This window comes from Vicugna pacos, chromosome 23 (assembly GCF_048564905.1).
Source record: "Vicugna pacos chromosome 23, VicPac4, whole genome shotgun sequence".
Classification (NCBI taxonomy): Eukaryota; Metazoa; Chordata; class Mammalia; order Artiodactyla; family Camelidae; genus Vicugna; species Vicugna pacos.
The window spans coordinates 30,880,158-30,897,915 of record NC_133009.1 but is presented as its reverse complement, the minus strand read 5'-3'; the positions used below and the strand labels follow the sequence as shown (position 1 = coordinate 30,897,915).

The 17,758-nt window shown below is 34.4% G+C and overlaps 1 protein-coding gene across 2 annotated transcripts in view; it reads left to right on the top strand.

Annotated features, from left to right (window-relative positions):
* Positions 1 to 17,758, top strand: part of BRINP3 (BMP/retinoic acid inducible neural specific 3) — a 335,533-nt gene that overhangs the window by 164,069 nt on the left and 153,706 nt on the right. For both annotated transcript variants that reach the window (XM_006203645.3, XM_072948738.1), the window contains exon 4: positions 13,848 to 14,038. In XM_006203645.3, coding sequence (XP_006203707.1) covers positions 13,848 to 14,038 — 191 coding nt within the window. The remainder of the gene's footprint in view (positions 1 to 13,847; positions 14,039 to 17,758) is intronic.

The following is a 17,758-nucleotide window of genomic DNA, read 5'->3' as shown; positions in this document are numbered from 1 at the left end:
TTACAATGAAGATGTGGAAGCAACCTAAATGTCCATAGACAAATGACTGGATAAAGAAGCTGTGGTATATTTATACAATGGAATACTATGCAGCCACAAAAAAGAATGAAATAATGCTATTTGCAGCAACATGGATGGACCTGAAGATTGTCATACTAAGTGAAGTAAGCCAGAAAGAGAAAGAAAAATACTGTATGATATTGCTTATATATGGAATCTAAAAAAGACACAGATGAACTTATTTACAAAACAGAAACAGACTCACAGACACAGAAAACAAACTTATGGTTACTAGAGGAGAAGGAGAGGAGTGGAAGGAGAAATTGGGAGTTTGGGATTTGCAGATACCAACTACCGTATATAAAACAGATAAACAACAAGTTTCTACTGTATAGCACAGGGAATTATATTCAATACCTTTTAGTAACCTATAATGAAAAAAAATATGAAAAGGAATATATGTGTGTGTGTGTATATATATATATGTATATATATATAACTGAAATGCTATACTATACACCCAGAAATTAATACACTATAAGCTGACTATACATAAAAAAAAAATTTTAAAAGCTTCTAAAATGTTAAAAAAAAAAAGTCTTGTTCAGTACTTTCTTAAATGGTGGGGAGGAGTGAATAGGATGGCCACCCTTTCTTGCCTTCTAATCTCTGACTATTCCTTGGATTTTGTGTTCCTGGTGTTCTCTATTGGAATTCTTTTTTCTTTAAATGTTACTTAGTTTTCCTTCAGGAATCTCCCCTTTGGGCAATGTTAATAATTCAGCTAAAATGCATGAAATTATCTAAGTAGCTTAAGGATATAAACTATTTGCAATTAAAATATATACTAGGTTGATTTCAGGGAGTTTAAAAATTATTACTATTAAAATTACACTAAACCTTTTTTGTTGCTGTAAGTACATTTTAACCTGGTATGTTTTACCTGACTGAACATGTAATTGTATTACTCCATTTCTTTAAAAATTGAGCAAATATTCTGTCTCTCTGACCGTAATTGACCAAGACTGAGGACAACTCTAATATTAACACATTGAGGATGTCATGTATGGAGGCAAACATTTCTAATAAAAAGCTAGTTATTTTGTAAGTAGGTGTTTTCTAAGTAACTAGATCTTCAACACTGAGACATTTTTCAAAACAAGTTGAGTGTAAAATACTCTACCAGTATTAAAGTGATGAAGAGGAAAGAAATGAAAAATGTCTTTTTTTTTCCCCCAAGAGTTATTTAGTACATCATATTATTGACTTAGGCATAAAACATGGGATAGCATCTTTGAAGCCTTTAATAGGATATTTTATGATAGATAAAGCCAGTGATTGAATTATCTTCCTATAGGGAAAAATAAATTATAAAAAACTTTTTCAATATACATCATTTTCCCCGTTTATTTCATCTTATAGTTTCCAGACTATTTATCAATATAGTAATTTAGCTTGCTTCTATTTGGGGTAATGCTATCTCAACTCCATCACTGTTTAAAAATCTAAAATAAGCTATTCAATTTGAGGAATCAATCTTGAAAAAGATTGCACTCCTGGGATATATTGATTCCTAGCTATGGAATATATTTCATGAGTGTTTTTATAATATATTTCATTATAATACAATATATGACAAACACTGAAATAAAGTGTATCTGTGTACTGAATTAGAAATATAAAAAAAAGAATGGATGGAAATTAAAAAAAAAAAACCTCAAAATTGTTGGACTTACTGAAGAGAGGGAGGATGCCTGCTATAAAAAGTACCAGATCAGGGTTTGGGATCAATAGAAAAAGACTAAGGGAGAGGAAAATTAAAAAAAAAATCATTTAAACATTTATAAGAAGTTTATAACAAAATATTTATAATAATTTAAAATATGACCTCATCCTCATATCCAGAATTGCACAAACTTGTCCAGCCAGTCACAGTCAAAGCCCTGAGCCACCCACAGTCACGTGAGAATGTAGGACCTGCTGGGTGAGACCTGGCTCTCTTTAGACGGAAGGGGGCACTCTGCTCTCCTGACAGCACATCCTAAAGAGGAGGGAAAGCAGAGGCTGGGTTACTCATGCTGGTCCCTGTCCTATATTCAGCCTGTTAACTCATTGCACCTCTGTGGGTGGAGTCTGGAATGTGGACCCAGAGAGAGGACTGCTAAAGCAAAACACCATCCTTCCAAAGTATTCTTTTCCTAATAGAGAGGATTTTTTTTTGAACAAAATTCATTCTAGGAGCAAATATATTAAGATTTGTTCATTTACAACTGTAAAGGATATGTTTCCTTCTGAGCCACATAAAAACAGTTCCATTTTTGACCACTGGTTTTGACTGTGCAGCGTTTTAAAAGCCATCATTAAATGTTAAGCAGAATAGTTACAATATTTTTTTTCACTTGCATGTTCATTTTTGGCAATATTTTCCTGCAAGTGCTTCTTATGAGAATGTGTCTGTGGTTATCATATTGCTCAACTTAGGTATTTTGTCAGATATTTAATTTTGTTAAATACAGAAAATATATTCTTCATTGTTGGATTGAAAAAAAATGCATGCTTGAGGTCCAGAGTAATATTACCTTACCAGGATAATTATTTAATATTAATGAATACTATCTTGGTGACTGCATAGTGTATAACTATGCCTGCAAGGCTGTTTTGTTTAACTCAAAAGTTTTATGATATATTTTCATGTGTACATCTCAATACGGTAGAATATTTAGATTTTTTTCCTGTGTTCTTGGATCCTCATAAGTATAGGAAATCCAAATATCCTCACTTAATTTCAAAAACACTCAATTCTCAGTTTTCTCTGTGCAATTTACATTCTGTATAAAGTATGCACAGACAGTTTTAAAGTCTTTGTCATGCATCACCTTCCAAAATCGATTAACAGCTGTCATTCTCATTTCACTTGGTCTCTTCTTAGGAAGTACAAATACCTTTTGCTTTAGTTTATCTGCAACATAATTAAAGAAATTCACCTGCCAAAATATATGTAATTTATTTCCTAAGCAAATATGAATAATTACTTGCAAATACATTCAACTATTTCCTCTATTAGAATGCATATTCTATTTAAGAAAAAAGAACTGAAAGAAAGAAAAGAACTCTTTTCAGAAGCTTTTTTAATCCCAGGGAATTATTAAAATAATGTCCCAGATGGGGAAAAAAGACCGCCATACTAGGATTTAAAACTAAATATTTACTCATACTCATACCACTTAATTATGTCAATTCATCTCTTTGTCTCTCTGTCTCTCTCTTTCTGTCTCTCTATTCCTCTCCCTCATGTTTCTCTGCTGAATAAAATAAAAACTTTGAAATTAAAGTAATATGGCTATTTAACTTTTAATGGTTTACTAAGGCAGTTATCTATTAAAATGATTTGAACCCATGTATAAATATAACAATTAAGATAACAATGAAGAAAATGAAATTGAAATTGCTGTGTGCATAGATCTTAATAATGGCATGCCCGAGAACTCAGTCCAAAGATAAATGCTACGTTTTAGAATTTCATAAATTTGCTTATGTTTTTTTCTTGTTCTTTATGGCCCTTTGATAAGATAGAGGTAAGTCACCTGCACATTTGTTTGAAAAATATGTACTGCGTTCCCTATAAAAGTGCAAAGATTCAGGACCTACTTTAAAGGAACGTGTAGGTCACTGACAAAGACAGACACCTAGATTGGTAATATGTTTTGCTGTGGCTCAGAGCTTCATTACTGGAGTGTGGACCGTGGTCCAACAACGTCAGCATCACTTTGGAGCTTGTGGGAAATGCAGGATCTCAGAATCCATCCCCAGTGAATGAATCAGAATCTACATGTTAGCAAGATCTCCAGGTGATTTATCTGCACATTAAGTTTGAACAGCACTACTTAGTGTATCTATGTAAATTTAGAGTGTACTTAACTGTTCTAGGAATCTCACTTCTGAGAATTAAGCTTACCAAAATACTAGCAGGAGTCTGTACCAATACAGAACAAAGTGTTCATTATAGCGTTGTTTGTAAATTGCTCCAAAATGGAAGTAACTTAATTGCATTTCATTCGCAGTATGTCCTGTTCCATCTAACCTTGGAACTACATGTTTCCTGTTCTCCTTTCTTCATGTCATTGTTCTATGCAGACTACCGTAACTGGGTAATTTTGTTCAGAGATTTTTCAGACTTACTTTTTGGGTGGAGGGGACTGTTAATAATCATAAGATCAGTCGCTTTCCTTTGGAGTGCTTTGCAAAGCGTATCATGTTTCTTTGTCAAAGCCGTATGGGCTAGTTATTTCCTTCCCAGAATATCTTGCAGATGCCAATTGGTGTTAAGCCAACATGTCTGTTTTTTACTACCTTTATATATTTGGCTCTGCTCCTTGTCAGAGGTCTATTTTTCTAGGATTTTCTTTTCTTCTATGTGATCTAAGACATTGCCTTTTTTCTACACCACTGTATTAATGGAAAGATACATATTGTCAGGATACACATCTTTTAGTGCATTAAGCTAGGGAAGAATGATCATTAGTAGTGAAAGGAAAGTCAACGCTGTGATAAGTGAAATAAAATTTCAAAAGGACAATGATACTTAAAATAGAAATGGTAAAAACTTAGCACAAGGAATAATGTCATCTGTTATTACCAAAAATAGGGTAACATTTTTGAGCTAAAAGGATACATCAGAAGTAAAATCCATAATTATTCTTATGCTATGTTTGCACTGGTTATTTCTGTGCAAAGGATTTCTATACAAATAGCAGTTTTTGATAAGTAAAACTGACACAAGAGCAGAGCAGATATTAACAATAAGATCTTCAGGCATAAGGAGGTACAGTGACCAGAAAGACATTTGCCATAAATGCACGTTTTTTTTTGCTGGATGGAAAGGTATAGTCTGTACTAGCCCAAGGGCAGCAGCAATGATAAAATAAATAAAATACAGGCAACATCCAAGAGTTAGCTTCATTGCAGTTCAAAAAAGAAATAACCTCAAATCTCAGTGCATCATGACTATAATGGTTGTGCCTCCCTAATATTATACGTTTTGATGGTGGATCCCCTGTGATTCTGCTGTTCATTCAGGGAATCAAGATTAGGAAGGCCCTCTGTGGAGCATAGTGTCCTCCTGCTGGAGGGCAAAAGCAAAAATAAAGAAACCAAAAAAACAGTATAACTTTCTGATGCCTCTCAAAACTTGCACTGAATCATGGCATATATGGCTTGAATGTATTCCTAAACATTTTCATCTTCAATCCAGATTAAAGGGGATCATTCACTGTTTTCCTAGCAATGGACCATTCATCCGTGTATGTTGCATCCATGATTTAAAAAAAAATTACAGAGAACAATCTGCCACATCATCTTACTGATTTATCCGTAGGATTCTTTTACTCATTCTGTTATCCATTGTTTTTTGTTCTAACATTTCTAAAGCATTACCTCCATCCTCTATGACTGTCTACATGAGAATGCAAGTTGAGAAAATCCAAGTAGAAACATAATAATATGAAAGTTCTTTAATTTTGTTTGTCCTGGACCTACTCTAGAGGACTTGAAAACCAGGACAGAAAAATACATAATTGTAAGGTCCACAACATATCAAGGGTACCTAATTCTACCCTATGAATTAATCATACGGTAACATTAAAGTCCTGATTTTTTTTGTTGTTGTTTTATTGTCCCCTGTCTCTCATCCCCTATGAAAGCATCCTTCTCTGTGTGCTTTTAATGTCCATAAACTACCGCAGCAGTTTAGTTGTAAAAGGCACAGCTGCATGATTTCTTTGTGAAATAATCACATCTTTTTATATCTACAATCATTAATCCTTTTCACTTTCTAACAGGCTCAGAATGTTGAATTATTTCAAAATCACATTTAGTTTTTACAAAATGTGTGGATGTCCTTTGGCACTCATGTCATGCTTATGAGCTTCATTTGGTTTAAAAAATATGAATAAAGATGACATTTGAACACCAATTTTTTTAGTTGATTGAATAATATGATTGAATAATATCTCCATTTTCAAATCTGAATATTGTATTTTTTTTCTTTTCATAGGAGTCTGGTGAACTTGTGTAACTGAATACTTGAGAGAGATTTGCAATTAAAGTTGAGAATGCATTCTTCTTTCTTAAGACAGATTGTAAAATTCTCAAAGGAGATGAAGACATGAAAATCATGAAAGCATAGTAGTTGTGTGTAATTTTAAAAAATAGATCATTTGGAGGAAAGAAATAGGCTTATTTTCCACCTAGGTTGAGTGGCATTGTCAAAATATCTTAGCTATTTAACACTCTGTGATTTACAAAACTTGAAATTTAGCGCAAGCTAGCCAGCTTACATCACCTAGTTGTCTGGTCTCTTGGAAATAAGGGCTTAAAACAAAATATTCATGAAAGAACAATTATGATCATTAAACTGCAGATTGAAGCTGCCTCACACACATCACTGCAGCAAAAGCTGCTGCCTACATGGAGTAACGTTCCACTGTGGAGAAGAACCACCAGCCATGTATGAATGGTGTCTCTTTATCTGGTTATTGAAAAGAATAACCAACTACTGTCTTTAATAATCCCATATATGTTGATTACACGTTCTACTAGAAAACAATTTTGACTAAGCCCAGGTTCCTGTGGTAAAATTTAATATCTATGAAATTCTAACTTATGAAAAGTTAAAAATCTGTCATTTACTGTGGGGCCCTAAAAAGAAAGGAAAGAAGAGGAAATCAGCATTTGTTGTACACGTTATACGTGCTCTGCCTGGCTCTACAGAGGAATCATATTGTTTAATCTTCTCAAACAGTTGAGAGTGGGATATCGCGTCTGTTGTTAGAGATGGAAATGCTAGAGTACGTGGGACTTTACCCAAGTCCTAGAGCCAGCAGGCAGAGGGACCGCGGGCGAGCGCCGAGAGGCCCTCACATGGACCTGACTCCAAAACTCATGCCTTCCTCTCTCCAATATCATACTTCCTTCAAATTAAAAAATAAAAAAACAGTGAAATTAGTAGTAAAAGTATATTAAGATTTACAGCATTATTTTTCCTCCCCCCACCAAAAAACTGTGTTCTTAATGATGCAGGGAAAACAGACGTGGGGCGTGAGGAGGGCCAGGCTTCGGATGAGCCCCTGGGACGTGCCCCGCCAAGTGTGGGTCCTTGGCTTCACGCAGGAAATATTTCAAGAGCAAGCTCCAGTTGAGTAAAGGTAGATCTACTCAGAGAGACACATTGAAAGGCAAGAGAAAGGCCACAATGTGGAGGCATTGGGTGCTCAGATTAAAAGTAGGTACACACGCCATAGAGAGAATGTGGGCTGTTTCCCGAATGGAGAGAGAGAGAGAGAGAGGCAGCTGCGAGGCACCATGTTGCCAGTTGTTCTGGGCTCAGTGGCTTCATATGCAAATAAGTGGAAGGACTAGTCTATCTAGCCTGGGGAAGGGGCTGGGATTCCCAGGAAGTTGGCCATTTCCCGCTCTTTGACCTTTTGTGGCTAGCCTTGGGACGGCCATGGTGCCTGTAGGCATGTTATTCACCACGTTAATATATTACAGTGGGTGTATAATGAGCTCAAGTTCTACTAGAAGTTAAATCTCCCACCATCTTGAGCCTCAAGACCTCCTGGGGGTGGAATCTTTCACCATTTTGATGTTAATTGCCATAGCATTCCTTGAATGGCTGTGCCCTGCCCTCTTCCTGTCTCATTAAGTCACTTCAAATAATTACTTTTCCAAACAATAAACAATTAGTAACATTGGCTTCTGTTTTTAATTATTAGGGATTGTTGTCTTTTTTCTATTTGATTTGATAGATTTTTATAATTAGATATTTATAATGAAACAAAATCTTAAAAAAAATCTTTCCAGTGTTTAAAAAGCTGTAAGAAGATATATTCAGAGAAGTCTTTCTTCCAAAGGTGCTCCCTCCATTCTGATCTCTCCTTTTCCTTTCAGGTAGATAATGATCTAAGATATTGGTTAATTCCTCCAGTGTTTTTGTTTTTCCCAAATAAAAAGAAATCCTTCCATATATTTGTATCATCCTCTTATAAAAAAAATCCCACTTTGTGCAGTCGTTGCTTTGGTCGTATTTGTGTGCAGAAATAATCGTCACTGTTTTTCTTTGGCTGCACAGTATTTTACTGTATGTATGTAACGTAGTTTAATCTTATTGACTGGGCATTTGTGTTATTGCACACATTAGAAAGATGCCGCAATTAGAAACCTTTTGCATATTTGAGCCGCTGTTTCTTTGGGATAGATTCTTAAAAGTAGCACTGTGGAGTCAGTTATCACTAACTATGGCCAAATTTCTCTCCATAGTTGTAGCATTTGCAGTCGAGCAGCAATATATATCAGAGGGCTGTTTCCTTCCAGTTTGCCAACAAGCTTGCCAACTTTGTCCAACTTTTGAATTCTGGCAAATTCCATAATAGCGATGTGATGTATTAACATATTTTAAATTTGCATTTCTCGTACTATTGGCATCAATTGAATATCTTTTCAAATTTATATGGGCCATTTTACTCTCCTTATCTCAACATTCTTTTCCTATTTTTTTTTCCTGCCTGAATCTTGTATCTTTTTTTTTTCCTTGATTTTTAGGAGCCTGTGGAATGTTAGCTGTATTAGCCATTTGTCCATTATGTGCGTTGCAAACATCTCTCTCCAACACAAAATTTACTTAAGGTGTTTTGCGCTAGAAAAAACAAATATATTTTTATATTGTCAAATGCATCTATCTTTTATTTAATTATTTTTGAACTTTTAGTCATAGTTAGGAATACTCTTCCCGTTCCTGCATTTTTACTCATTTTTTTTAGTCCATTGGTTTCATTTTATTAAATATTCATGTCTCCAATTTGTTTTGAATATCTCCTCAGATACAATTATATCCTTTATTTTGCAAATGGCTATTCCAGTGTCATGATGTCATTTATTAGAAAGTCCACTTTTCCCCATTAAATTAATAGTCTATCCTTATCATGTACTAAATTTTAATATATACTTGTTTAAAAATTTTTTTCTCTTCCAGTAGTCTATTTATGCTTCTATACTACACTGTTTTAATTATATACATTTTATAATATATATTCATTTAAATTATATACATTTTCATATATATTAAGGCATCTCACTCTTCCCTATTCTTTTGGAAAGTTTTCTTTCTGTTGACTTTCCTTTGATTATTTTTTCCCTAGAAAATTTATAACATCACTAGGTCTACGGAACAAGCGAAACTGTCATGTTGGTTCTTTAATAAGAACTTATAAATTAACTTAAGGAAAGCTGATACACTTTAACTTGTAATATTCCTGTTCAAAGGAAAGTACCAAGCCATTTATCAGTCTTTTTGTTATTTTCAGGAGTTGTTTTGCAGTATGTTTTGCCTTTTTCTTGGTATTTTAAATGTTATGCCCTAATCCATCATAACTTCTAACAAATTATTTTTTGTATATTTCAGTCTACTGAGTTAATTTTTTTATTATTTTCTTCAATGTTACTAAGTTCTGTTAGTATGTGTAGTAGTTTGTCCATTGACTTTCTTGAGTTTTTCAGATAAATAATCATGCTATTTGCAAAGAGTTCCAAGTGTTTTTTTGTTTTTAACACTGTTACTCTAATTGCAGGTACTCTTGTCTATATTTGCATTTAAATGTGTTTATTAGTGTGTCAAAAAGTAGTACCAATTTATTTGTCTGGTTCTGATTTTAATGGAAATGCCTTCTGGGTTTTCCATTAAATAAGACAGTGGCTTTTAGGTTGAAAATTAGATATATCTTATCCTTTTAAGGAATTTTCCACTGACTCCTAACTTATTGAAAATAATCAGCAATACGTACAAGTATTTATCAGGCACATTTTAGGCATTACTGGAGATCAAAGTTTTTCTTTTTAGATGTGTTAATATGCTGAATTATATTAATGGTTTCCTAGTATTGAACCACCCTTGCACTCCTAGAATTATCCTATTTGGTTATCAGTTATATCTTTTTAAAACTTACTGTGGGATACTGTTTACTATTGCTTTATTTATGATTTTGCATCAATAATAATAAATTGCATTAATGTTTATTGTTATTGTTATGTGTGTATAATCTTTTCCAGATACTTGTTCAATGTTATAGTCAATTTATTACAATTAACTAAAAGTTTTCTTTCATTTCATATCCTCTGGGAACATTTTAAGTGATATCAGATTTTTTGATCTTTAGAGTTTTGGCAGAACCCCCCTGTGAAGCCATTTAAGCCTATTGATTTTTTTCTTTTCTTTTCTTTTTCTTTTTCTTTTTTTTTTGGTGGAGGTGTTCTGTGACATTTAAACTTATTTGCAAAAGTTTTACAAAATAATATTTATTTTAAAGTATCCATTTAGTTTACTTTGTTATTTAATTGTATAATTTTCTATCTCTATTAAAAAAGTAGATTGACTAGTTGTTGGTGTATTTTTCTGGCTTTTCTCCTCTTCAAAGGAGCTCTTTTTTTATTTATTTGTTTTTTTCTACTCTTATACTTTTTTTTTAACCATTAGCACTAGCTTTCATCTTCTTAGTTACTTCTTTTTAATTTCTAGAAGGTAAAGCTTATTTTTGTCACTTTTTTTGGTTTTAGAGTTACATGGTTACTTCAAGTATTTTCATAACTTACATAAAGTACGTATTTAATGCTATGAATATTTATTTGATTTCTATGTCTGTCAGTCTGTTTCTGTTTTGTAAATAAGTTCAACTATACTTCAGTTTTAAAAATATGAAAAAAAAGGATATTTATTTGAGCATGGCTTTAGCTGTGTCCCTTACATTGTATTATGTAATATTTTCCTCAAGTGTTTTTAGGAAGTTTGTCATTTTGCTTTCATTTATCCTATTATTCAAGAGTTATGTAATAGAAATATTTTCCATGTGAAATGTCTTTTTTTATTTTGTATCAATTTTTAATTTTTATTATATTGCAGTCAGAAAGTGTGCTAAAGAAATCATTATTCTGACATTTGTTAAAAAACAATAAGGCAGACTTTATTCAGGGGGACTACCACAATCAAATTTTACAGTAGGGGAGAGAGATTGAGTTCAGTTCTGAGCAGAACCAGGAGAAATGGGGATTTATAGACAATGAACAGGTTAGGGGGGTCAGTGGAAGGAAAATTATGAAGAAGGTAGGGTAATTTATTTTACATAGATATATATTATTGAAGTATAGTCAGTTTACAATGCTGTGTCAATTTCTGGTGTACAGCATAATGCTTCATTCATACATGAAAATACATATATTCATTTTCATATTCTTTTTTGCCATAAGTTACTACAAGACATAGAATATAATTCCCTGTGGAATCTAAAAAAAAGAAAAAGAGAGGACACTAAGGAACTTGTTAATGAGACCTAGCAGGATTCTTGCTGAAGGCAGACCAGGGTGATCAGACGTCATCAGGGTGACGGTGGGGGATGAGGAATTTGGTCAGACGTTAAGGATGACCAGAGGTCCAATGTAGGGGATTCTTGCTAAAGTCACTTGACAGGATTATTCCTAAAATTGGGCTCTTGAGAACATGCCCATGGAAGGAGTCTGGTCAAAATAGGCTCATAGGAGCCTGTCTAGAGTTTGGTCAAAGAGATGTCTTTGTCAAGGGATATGCTTTTTTCCTTCAGATTTTTTTCATTTACTGAGGATTTTAAAGTAGAATATATGGCCAGTTTTTCTAAATGTTCTGTGTACTCTTGAAAAGAAGTTTTCATTTCCTTTTTATTAATATAAAGTTGACTATTTACCTGTAAGATCTACCTTTTTAACTAAGTGGTATAGATCTCGATTGTGACCTCTCTTTACCTCACCGGATCTGTCCAGGTCTAGGAAATGTGTGTTGGAATCTCCGAACATTAACAGTGTATGTATATTTTAAATTGTATCTTACGTATTTTCTGCTTTATAAAAAATGCTGCAATCAAAGCAGGTTTGCACATTTTAGTCTTTAGCACAATTGAGCTTCTTTCATTTTCTCATTTAATAAATTTAGCCTGAAGAAATCATTAACTTTGCTTCCTTTTTCTTTTCCTGTATCCACATATCTTTGTCGTTTTGTTTTTAACCTCACCTAATAAGATACATCTTTTGCTGTCTTAGTCTGCTCAGGCTGTTAGAGCAAACGACCACAGACGAGGCAGCTTCTAAAGGGCAGAAATGTGTTGCTCATAATTCTGGAGCCTGCAAGTCTGAGATCAGAATGCCAGCATGGCTGGGTGAGGGCTCTTCCAGGTCACAGACTTTTCCTTGTGTCTTCACATGACAGAAGGGGTAAGGAGTCTCCTATCTTTACAGAGGTGCTAATTCTACCCCTGAGAGCTCTGCCCTCATCACCCAGGCACCTCCAACAGGTCACACCTCCTAATGCTGTCATCTCGGAAGGATAGAATTACGACATAGGAATTTTGGGGTGCCCTGACTGCTTTATGGGTTCTTAGACTCTCGTTCTTTCTGACCCAGGTGCAGGATGTCTGGGGACTGTGTCACAACTTGGCACTCGGGTGAATTATTCTCACATTCAGTGACCTTTCTGAGATACATTCACTCAGATTTCCACACTACTCCATCCTCTTCTTGGGGGATAAATCATTGCTTCAGATTTTTTTCTTACTTTTCCATAGTATTTTACATATATGTACCCTTTTTGCCTTCAAGTGTTCCCACCTGAGAGCTGTTTATCACGCACATGATCTAATGCTGTTGATAATCTGACCCATTCATTCATAGTTCTGAGATTTTTTTTTCCCTTCAACTCTTCCAGTTAGTCTGCTTGATTTCCAGAATGTATGTTGAGGTCCAAATACAAGCTGAGAATGTGCCTTTCCAAAATAACATTTTGACACTTTTTTTCCGGTATCAATTTACCTGATCTCTTGCAGAGAAGTGTGAACTATCACTTAGGATGCGATGGTCACCTAAGCTGTGTCATTTTAAAATTGGTATTCGTTTTAATTTGGAGAAGAAACACAAACTCTTCTACTAGAAAATCTTACTTGGTCTTTTATAAAACTGGCTTGCCAGTTTGTACGTGGGCATCATGCCACCTGAACAGATGGGTTTCCGAAAGAACGAGAGCAAGCTTCAAGTCTGACAATTATATGCTGGAAGAGTCCCCAAAAATGTGGAAGTCTGAGGATGGCACGTTCTTAATGTTAAACTGAAATGGCATTGACACTTTTTTGTCAACATTTGAACATTGAAAACTGCAGCCTAATTGTGATACGCTTTAAATTTCACTTTACAGGTTCCACTGTCAAGTACCTAAAGCTTCCATGGAGGTTAGGGATTCCCATGGAGCATAATAATAACACACAATATTTTAATACAATGCCCATGTTTATCAAACCTCTGCATTTAACACATACATTTATATAACTATGCATATCTATGTTTTCTCTTCATTTTAAAGATACGATTGAAAACAGCTAATGTTTTGTAATATGTTTGGTCATGTTTCCTCTTGCCATGCTGATCTGTAGTAAATACTAAGTTTGTTTTATGTATATTCTGATCTTAATTTGCTTTGGGGCCACCTGAGTGTTAGGTTTGTGAAACTATATGAGAAAATCAATAAAATCGACAGGAAATGTTCTGCAAAAGCTTGCTATTCGGTATTTACTAAATATGTATTAACAGCCGTCAGAATCCTGGGTGCTTGTCTAAGGTGTGTGGGAAATATTGGTGAATGACAGAAAAGTGAAATTCCCTGCCCGTTTGTTGTTTCTCCCTCTTTTGTTTCATTATGGCTGTAATCTAGGCTTCCTCACCTGCAGGTAGTTGAAGAATTGATTTTTTAGAGGGAAATGGAATAATGTACAATATTATCAATGCAGGAGAGGAGTCGCTCACCATTTTTGTGGACAAGCGGAAGCTGAGCAAACGGTCTGAAGGAAGTGATCCCAGCACCAACAGCTCTTCGGTTACCCTGGAGACGCTTCATCAGCTGGCGGCGTCCTATTTCATCGACAGGGACAGCACCCTTCGAAGACTTCACCACATTCAGATCGCATCCACTGCCATAAAGGTATGAGTACGTCTACCCTCAAATTAGGTCACACCACTGTGTTTTCTGCCTCTGAAATGCCTTTCTATATATTTTCATGTCTCACTGACTTTAACAACTGTGTCCTGAGAAATAATTTCATATTTCCTTTTGCTTTGAGTTATGCATTCTGTTTAAGATGAAACTGTGTCTTTTTTCATGGAACTTGGTTAACTTGATAACTGGGTCAAAGTGTTTTCATGTCAGAAGGTTAACTGAAAGGCACTTAAATTGTGTACGTTTATCCTGGGGTACGCAGACTTCCTCACAAAGTGTGTATGGATGAAACTTTGTTTTAAAAGAACTGATTTCTTTTGTAAAGCTTCATATTTTATTGTGTGCATTTAAAACATTATCCTAAGAAGGGGCTTTATTAAGCTCGAACTGGGTCAGTGCCACAAAGATCATTAAGAAGTCTGGTTGAAGGAGTATTTTCCCTCAATGTTTTTAAGACACAATTAAGAAGTACAAATATTTGTTTATAAGTTTCAAGAAGTCAGGCTACACCATAATCTAAAATTAGTAGATAAATCCCATGTGTTCACCACAGTCCTTTGCCCCTGACTCAGCTAAGGTTGACTTTGACAAAACTGAGACAAAGGGAGAATAAGGTACCTTTAATTTTCAAAAGAAATGAAGGGAGAGAAAGAGAGTAGCAGTGCTTTCCAAAACAATAGATGTTTTGACATATTTCTTTGGCAATTTAGATCAACATGTTATTGTGTTTGGCCAATGGCCATTGCAAAACTGACAGACCAAAGAATTGGCCCAGTGTGACAGTGTGATTCTGGACTAAGTTAACAAGAGCAAAATAAAACATAAAGAACATTTCTCAGTTTTTTGAAGGTAACATTTCATAATTAATGTGTAGAGCAGTCATTAAATGTATAATTTTATTGCCTTAAGAGGTAAAATTAGTGTGCATGTACCTTTTTTCAGTTAATTAAAAGTTAGTATGTTGATATGTTGAGAATGCTAAGAAAAATTAGCCCAAGGTATATCTTTTGTCCAAGATTGTACTAGAGAGAATAAAAGGTGACATGGAAATATCTTTAGCTTAAGGGTTATACACACCATGACTGCCTATCTTCAATATTGCTGGTAGTTGAGGTTGAGAAAGACTTCTGTAGATATACGTTATATGATTATAGTTAGTTGACTTCAGACTGTAAAACTTATATTGAATAATCAAGTGCATAAATAGTATTCATGCTGTAGAGATAAAAATGTAGCCAGATGTTGTAGTTAATTTAAAAATACTGTAAGGTAGGATTGTGTTGTAGGTACTTAGCTTGAGGTTGCTGGGAAGAAATAGGCTTTTTCAGAAATCAATTTCAATGATATAAACAGTAAGTTCAGGTGTATTTTCTAATAGAAGACATCACTGTTTTAAGTGTGTTTATTATACAGTTATTGATTTTTTTTGCTCAGCACCAAGTAGAATTACACAATAGAGTTTTTGTACTCACACTAAGTCAGAAATATTCATTCACAGTTCATGTCAAAACTTAAGGAATATTTATGCATGCTTGTTTCTCCCACAAGAGTAGTTATGTATCCTAAAAGGCACTTGTTTTAATGGGCAGACTTGTACTCAGGCGTTGTTCGCAGACCCTGATGATACACCGTGTGAGGATAAGGCTTCGTGAAGCTTATAATCTAGCTGGATGGTGTAAATAAGCCAGCCCCAAAGGAAAAGTGACTTTTGTAACTGAGTGATCCAAGAACAGCTCTGGGGAAGAGAAAGGAGTAATCTGGAATGTGAGAGAGTGAACAGCCTCACCAGACAATACTCATTATCCATTCATCTTGGAAGTTCTAGAACATGTAATGGAAAAGTTTTAAAGGGTGTGTAGAATGGCTGGGAACAGGAAGGAAAATGGGACTTACATCAGGAAGAGGAAATGGAGGACAGCATGGGAATGACACAGAGATGGGTGGTAAAGACAAAGACACGTATTTTGTGCTGTAACCCAGGAGAGAAGGAAATAAGGTATATGTCGCTATCAGTGAGATGGCTAAGAATGTAATCACAGGTACACAGGGAATGTAGGGGTAGGTTGGGGTGGTGGGTAATGGGGACTGGGAAAGAGGGGCGGGTGATCGGACCTTTCCGGATTAAATTTGGATCTGGATGGAGTTCTCACCGAGGCAGTTACAATTTGAAGTGCCTAGTGATTATCTGGTCCAGGGTCAGCCGCAGTCTGGGTTATTGTGTGAGCTCCAGGGAAAGACTTGAGCAGATCTACAGGGTCCTTGAATTTCAGGGACACTTTTATGCACCTGAGCATTTTCCTGGGACGAGTATCTTTTATTTTCATTAGTTACCAAATGTGTCCCTACACAGATAAAAGATGTCTCACCTCAATTATAAAACTATAATTGCTTGATGTAAGTTAACAGGATAAAAGGGACGAGGGTAGTGGGTGTGTAAGCAGAATCCAAGGGCATTCAGCGACTGAAAGCCTTTATACTTGACTAAATAATTCAATGCAAAGTGCTTTTTAGTATATTTGAAACCAAGAGATTCACATCTTTACTAAACCTCTGAGGGTTCAATGCATTGCTTTTAAAGATTTGCACTAAGGATAGCAAGAGTCACAATTTCTTTGATGAGATAATACACCTTGTGTTTCAAGTGCCATATAGTGGACATTTCACTTCTTGAACAAAGGTATGAAGATGTCCATTGATTCACAGAATTTAGGAGACAGAGTATTATTAAAAAATAAAGTCAAATAAGATCACTATCAGATAACAACAAAAATATAATTAAATCTGCAAAATCATAGCTGCTAATTATCATGCTAATTCTTGCAAAAACACAAGAGTTGGACAAATACGGTTAACTATGAGCCAGTTTCTAGAAAATGGAATGGAACAAACTGTTGTTTTTATCTCTTATAATTACGGATGTAAATGTAGATTGCAGTTCATTAACATATCTGTAAACAAAAAAAGAATGGCTCAAATGCCCACGTAGCTTAACTAACTGCTATATTCCAATTAATGGCATTTATGTCAAATATTATCTCTCAATGTGATTATTAATACAATCACATGTCAAGTATAATGTCTAGAGTGGTCCATTATTTTCAGAAGATTCAATTCAGTTGACTCAAGTTATCTAAAAGATCACACTCACATATTCAGGTTTATTTTGAAACAGTTTTAATATTAAGCTTTAATACTGTGTGATTGACAATGATGAAAAATTAAAATACACATTTTGAGGAAAATTTAATCTACTGTCTGATGTGGCATATGCATTTTTAAAAATTTCCTTAATACTCTGCATTTTAAAAGTCTGATCGCATGCAGAGAATAAAATTAAATTCTCTTTCAGAAACTGTAAAAAACTTCAAAGAGCTAAGTTATTATTTTTCTAAAAAAATATTTACTGTATTTCTGTCAATTTTCTAATGTAGAAAAAATCATTAGAAAGACTTTTAAAATTATGGTGTTTACAATTTTTTTTCCAACAAATTTAGGAAAAAACACAACCAATACAATAAAATTAACTTACAGGTCAATATTCCAGCTAAAAAGTTCATCTTCAAATGATGTTTTAGTGATGCATAGTGTACTTATGTGTTGAAGGTGATGCTCAGAAGAGGCTCCACGAATTTAGAGCTACATTTCTATTTCTACAATTATAAAAGTATCTTGAATTAAAATTTCAAAAGCTATTTCTGCAATTAG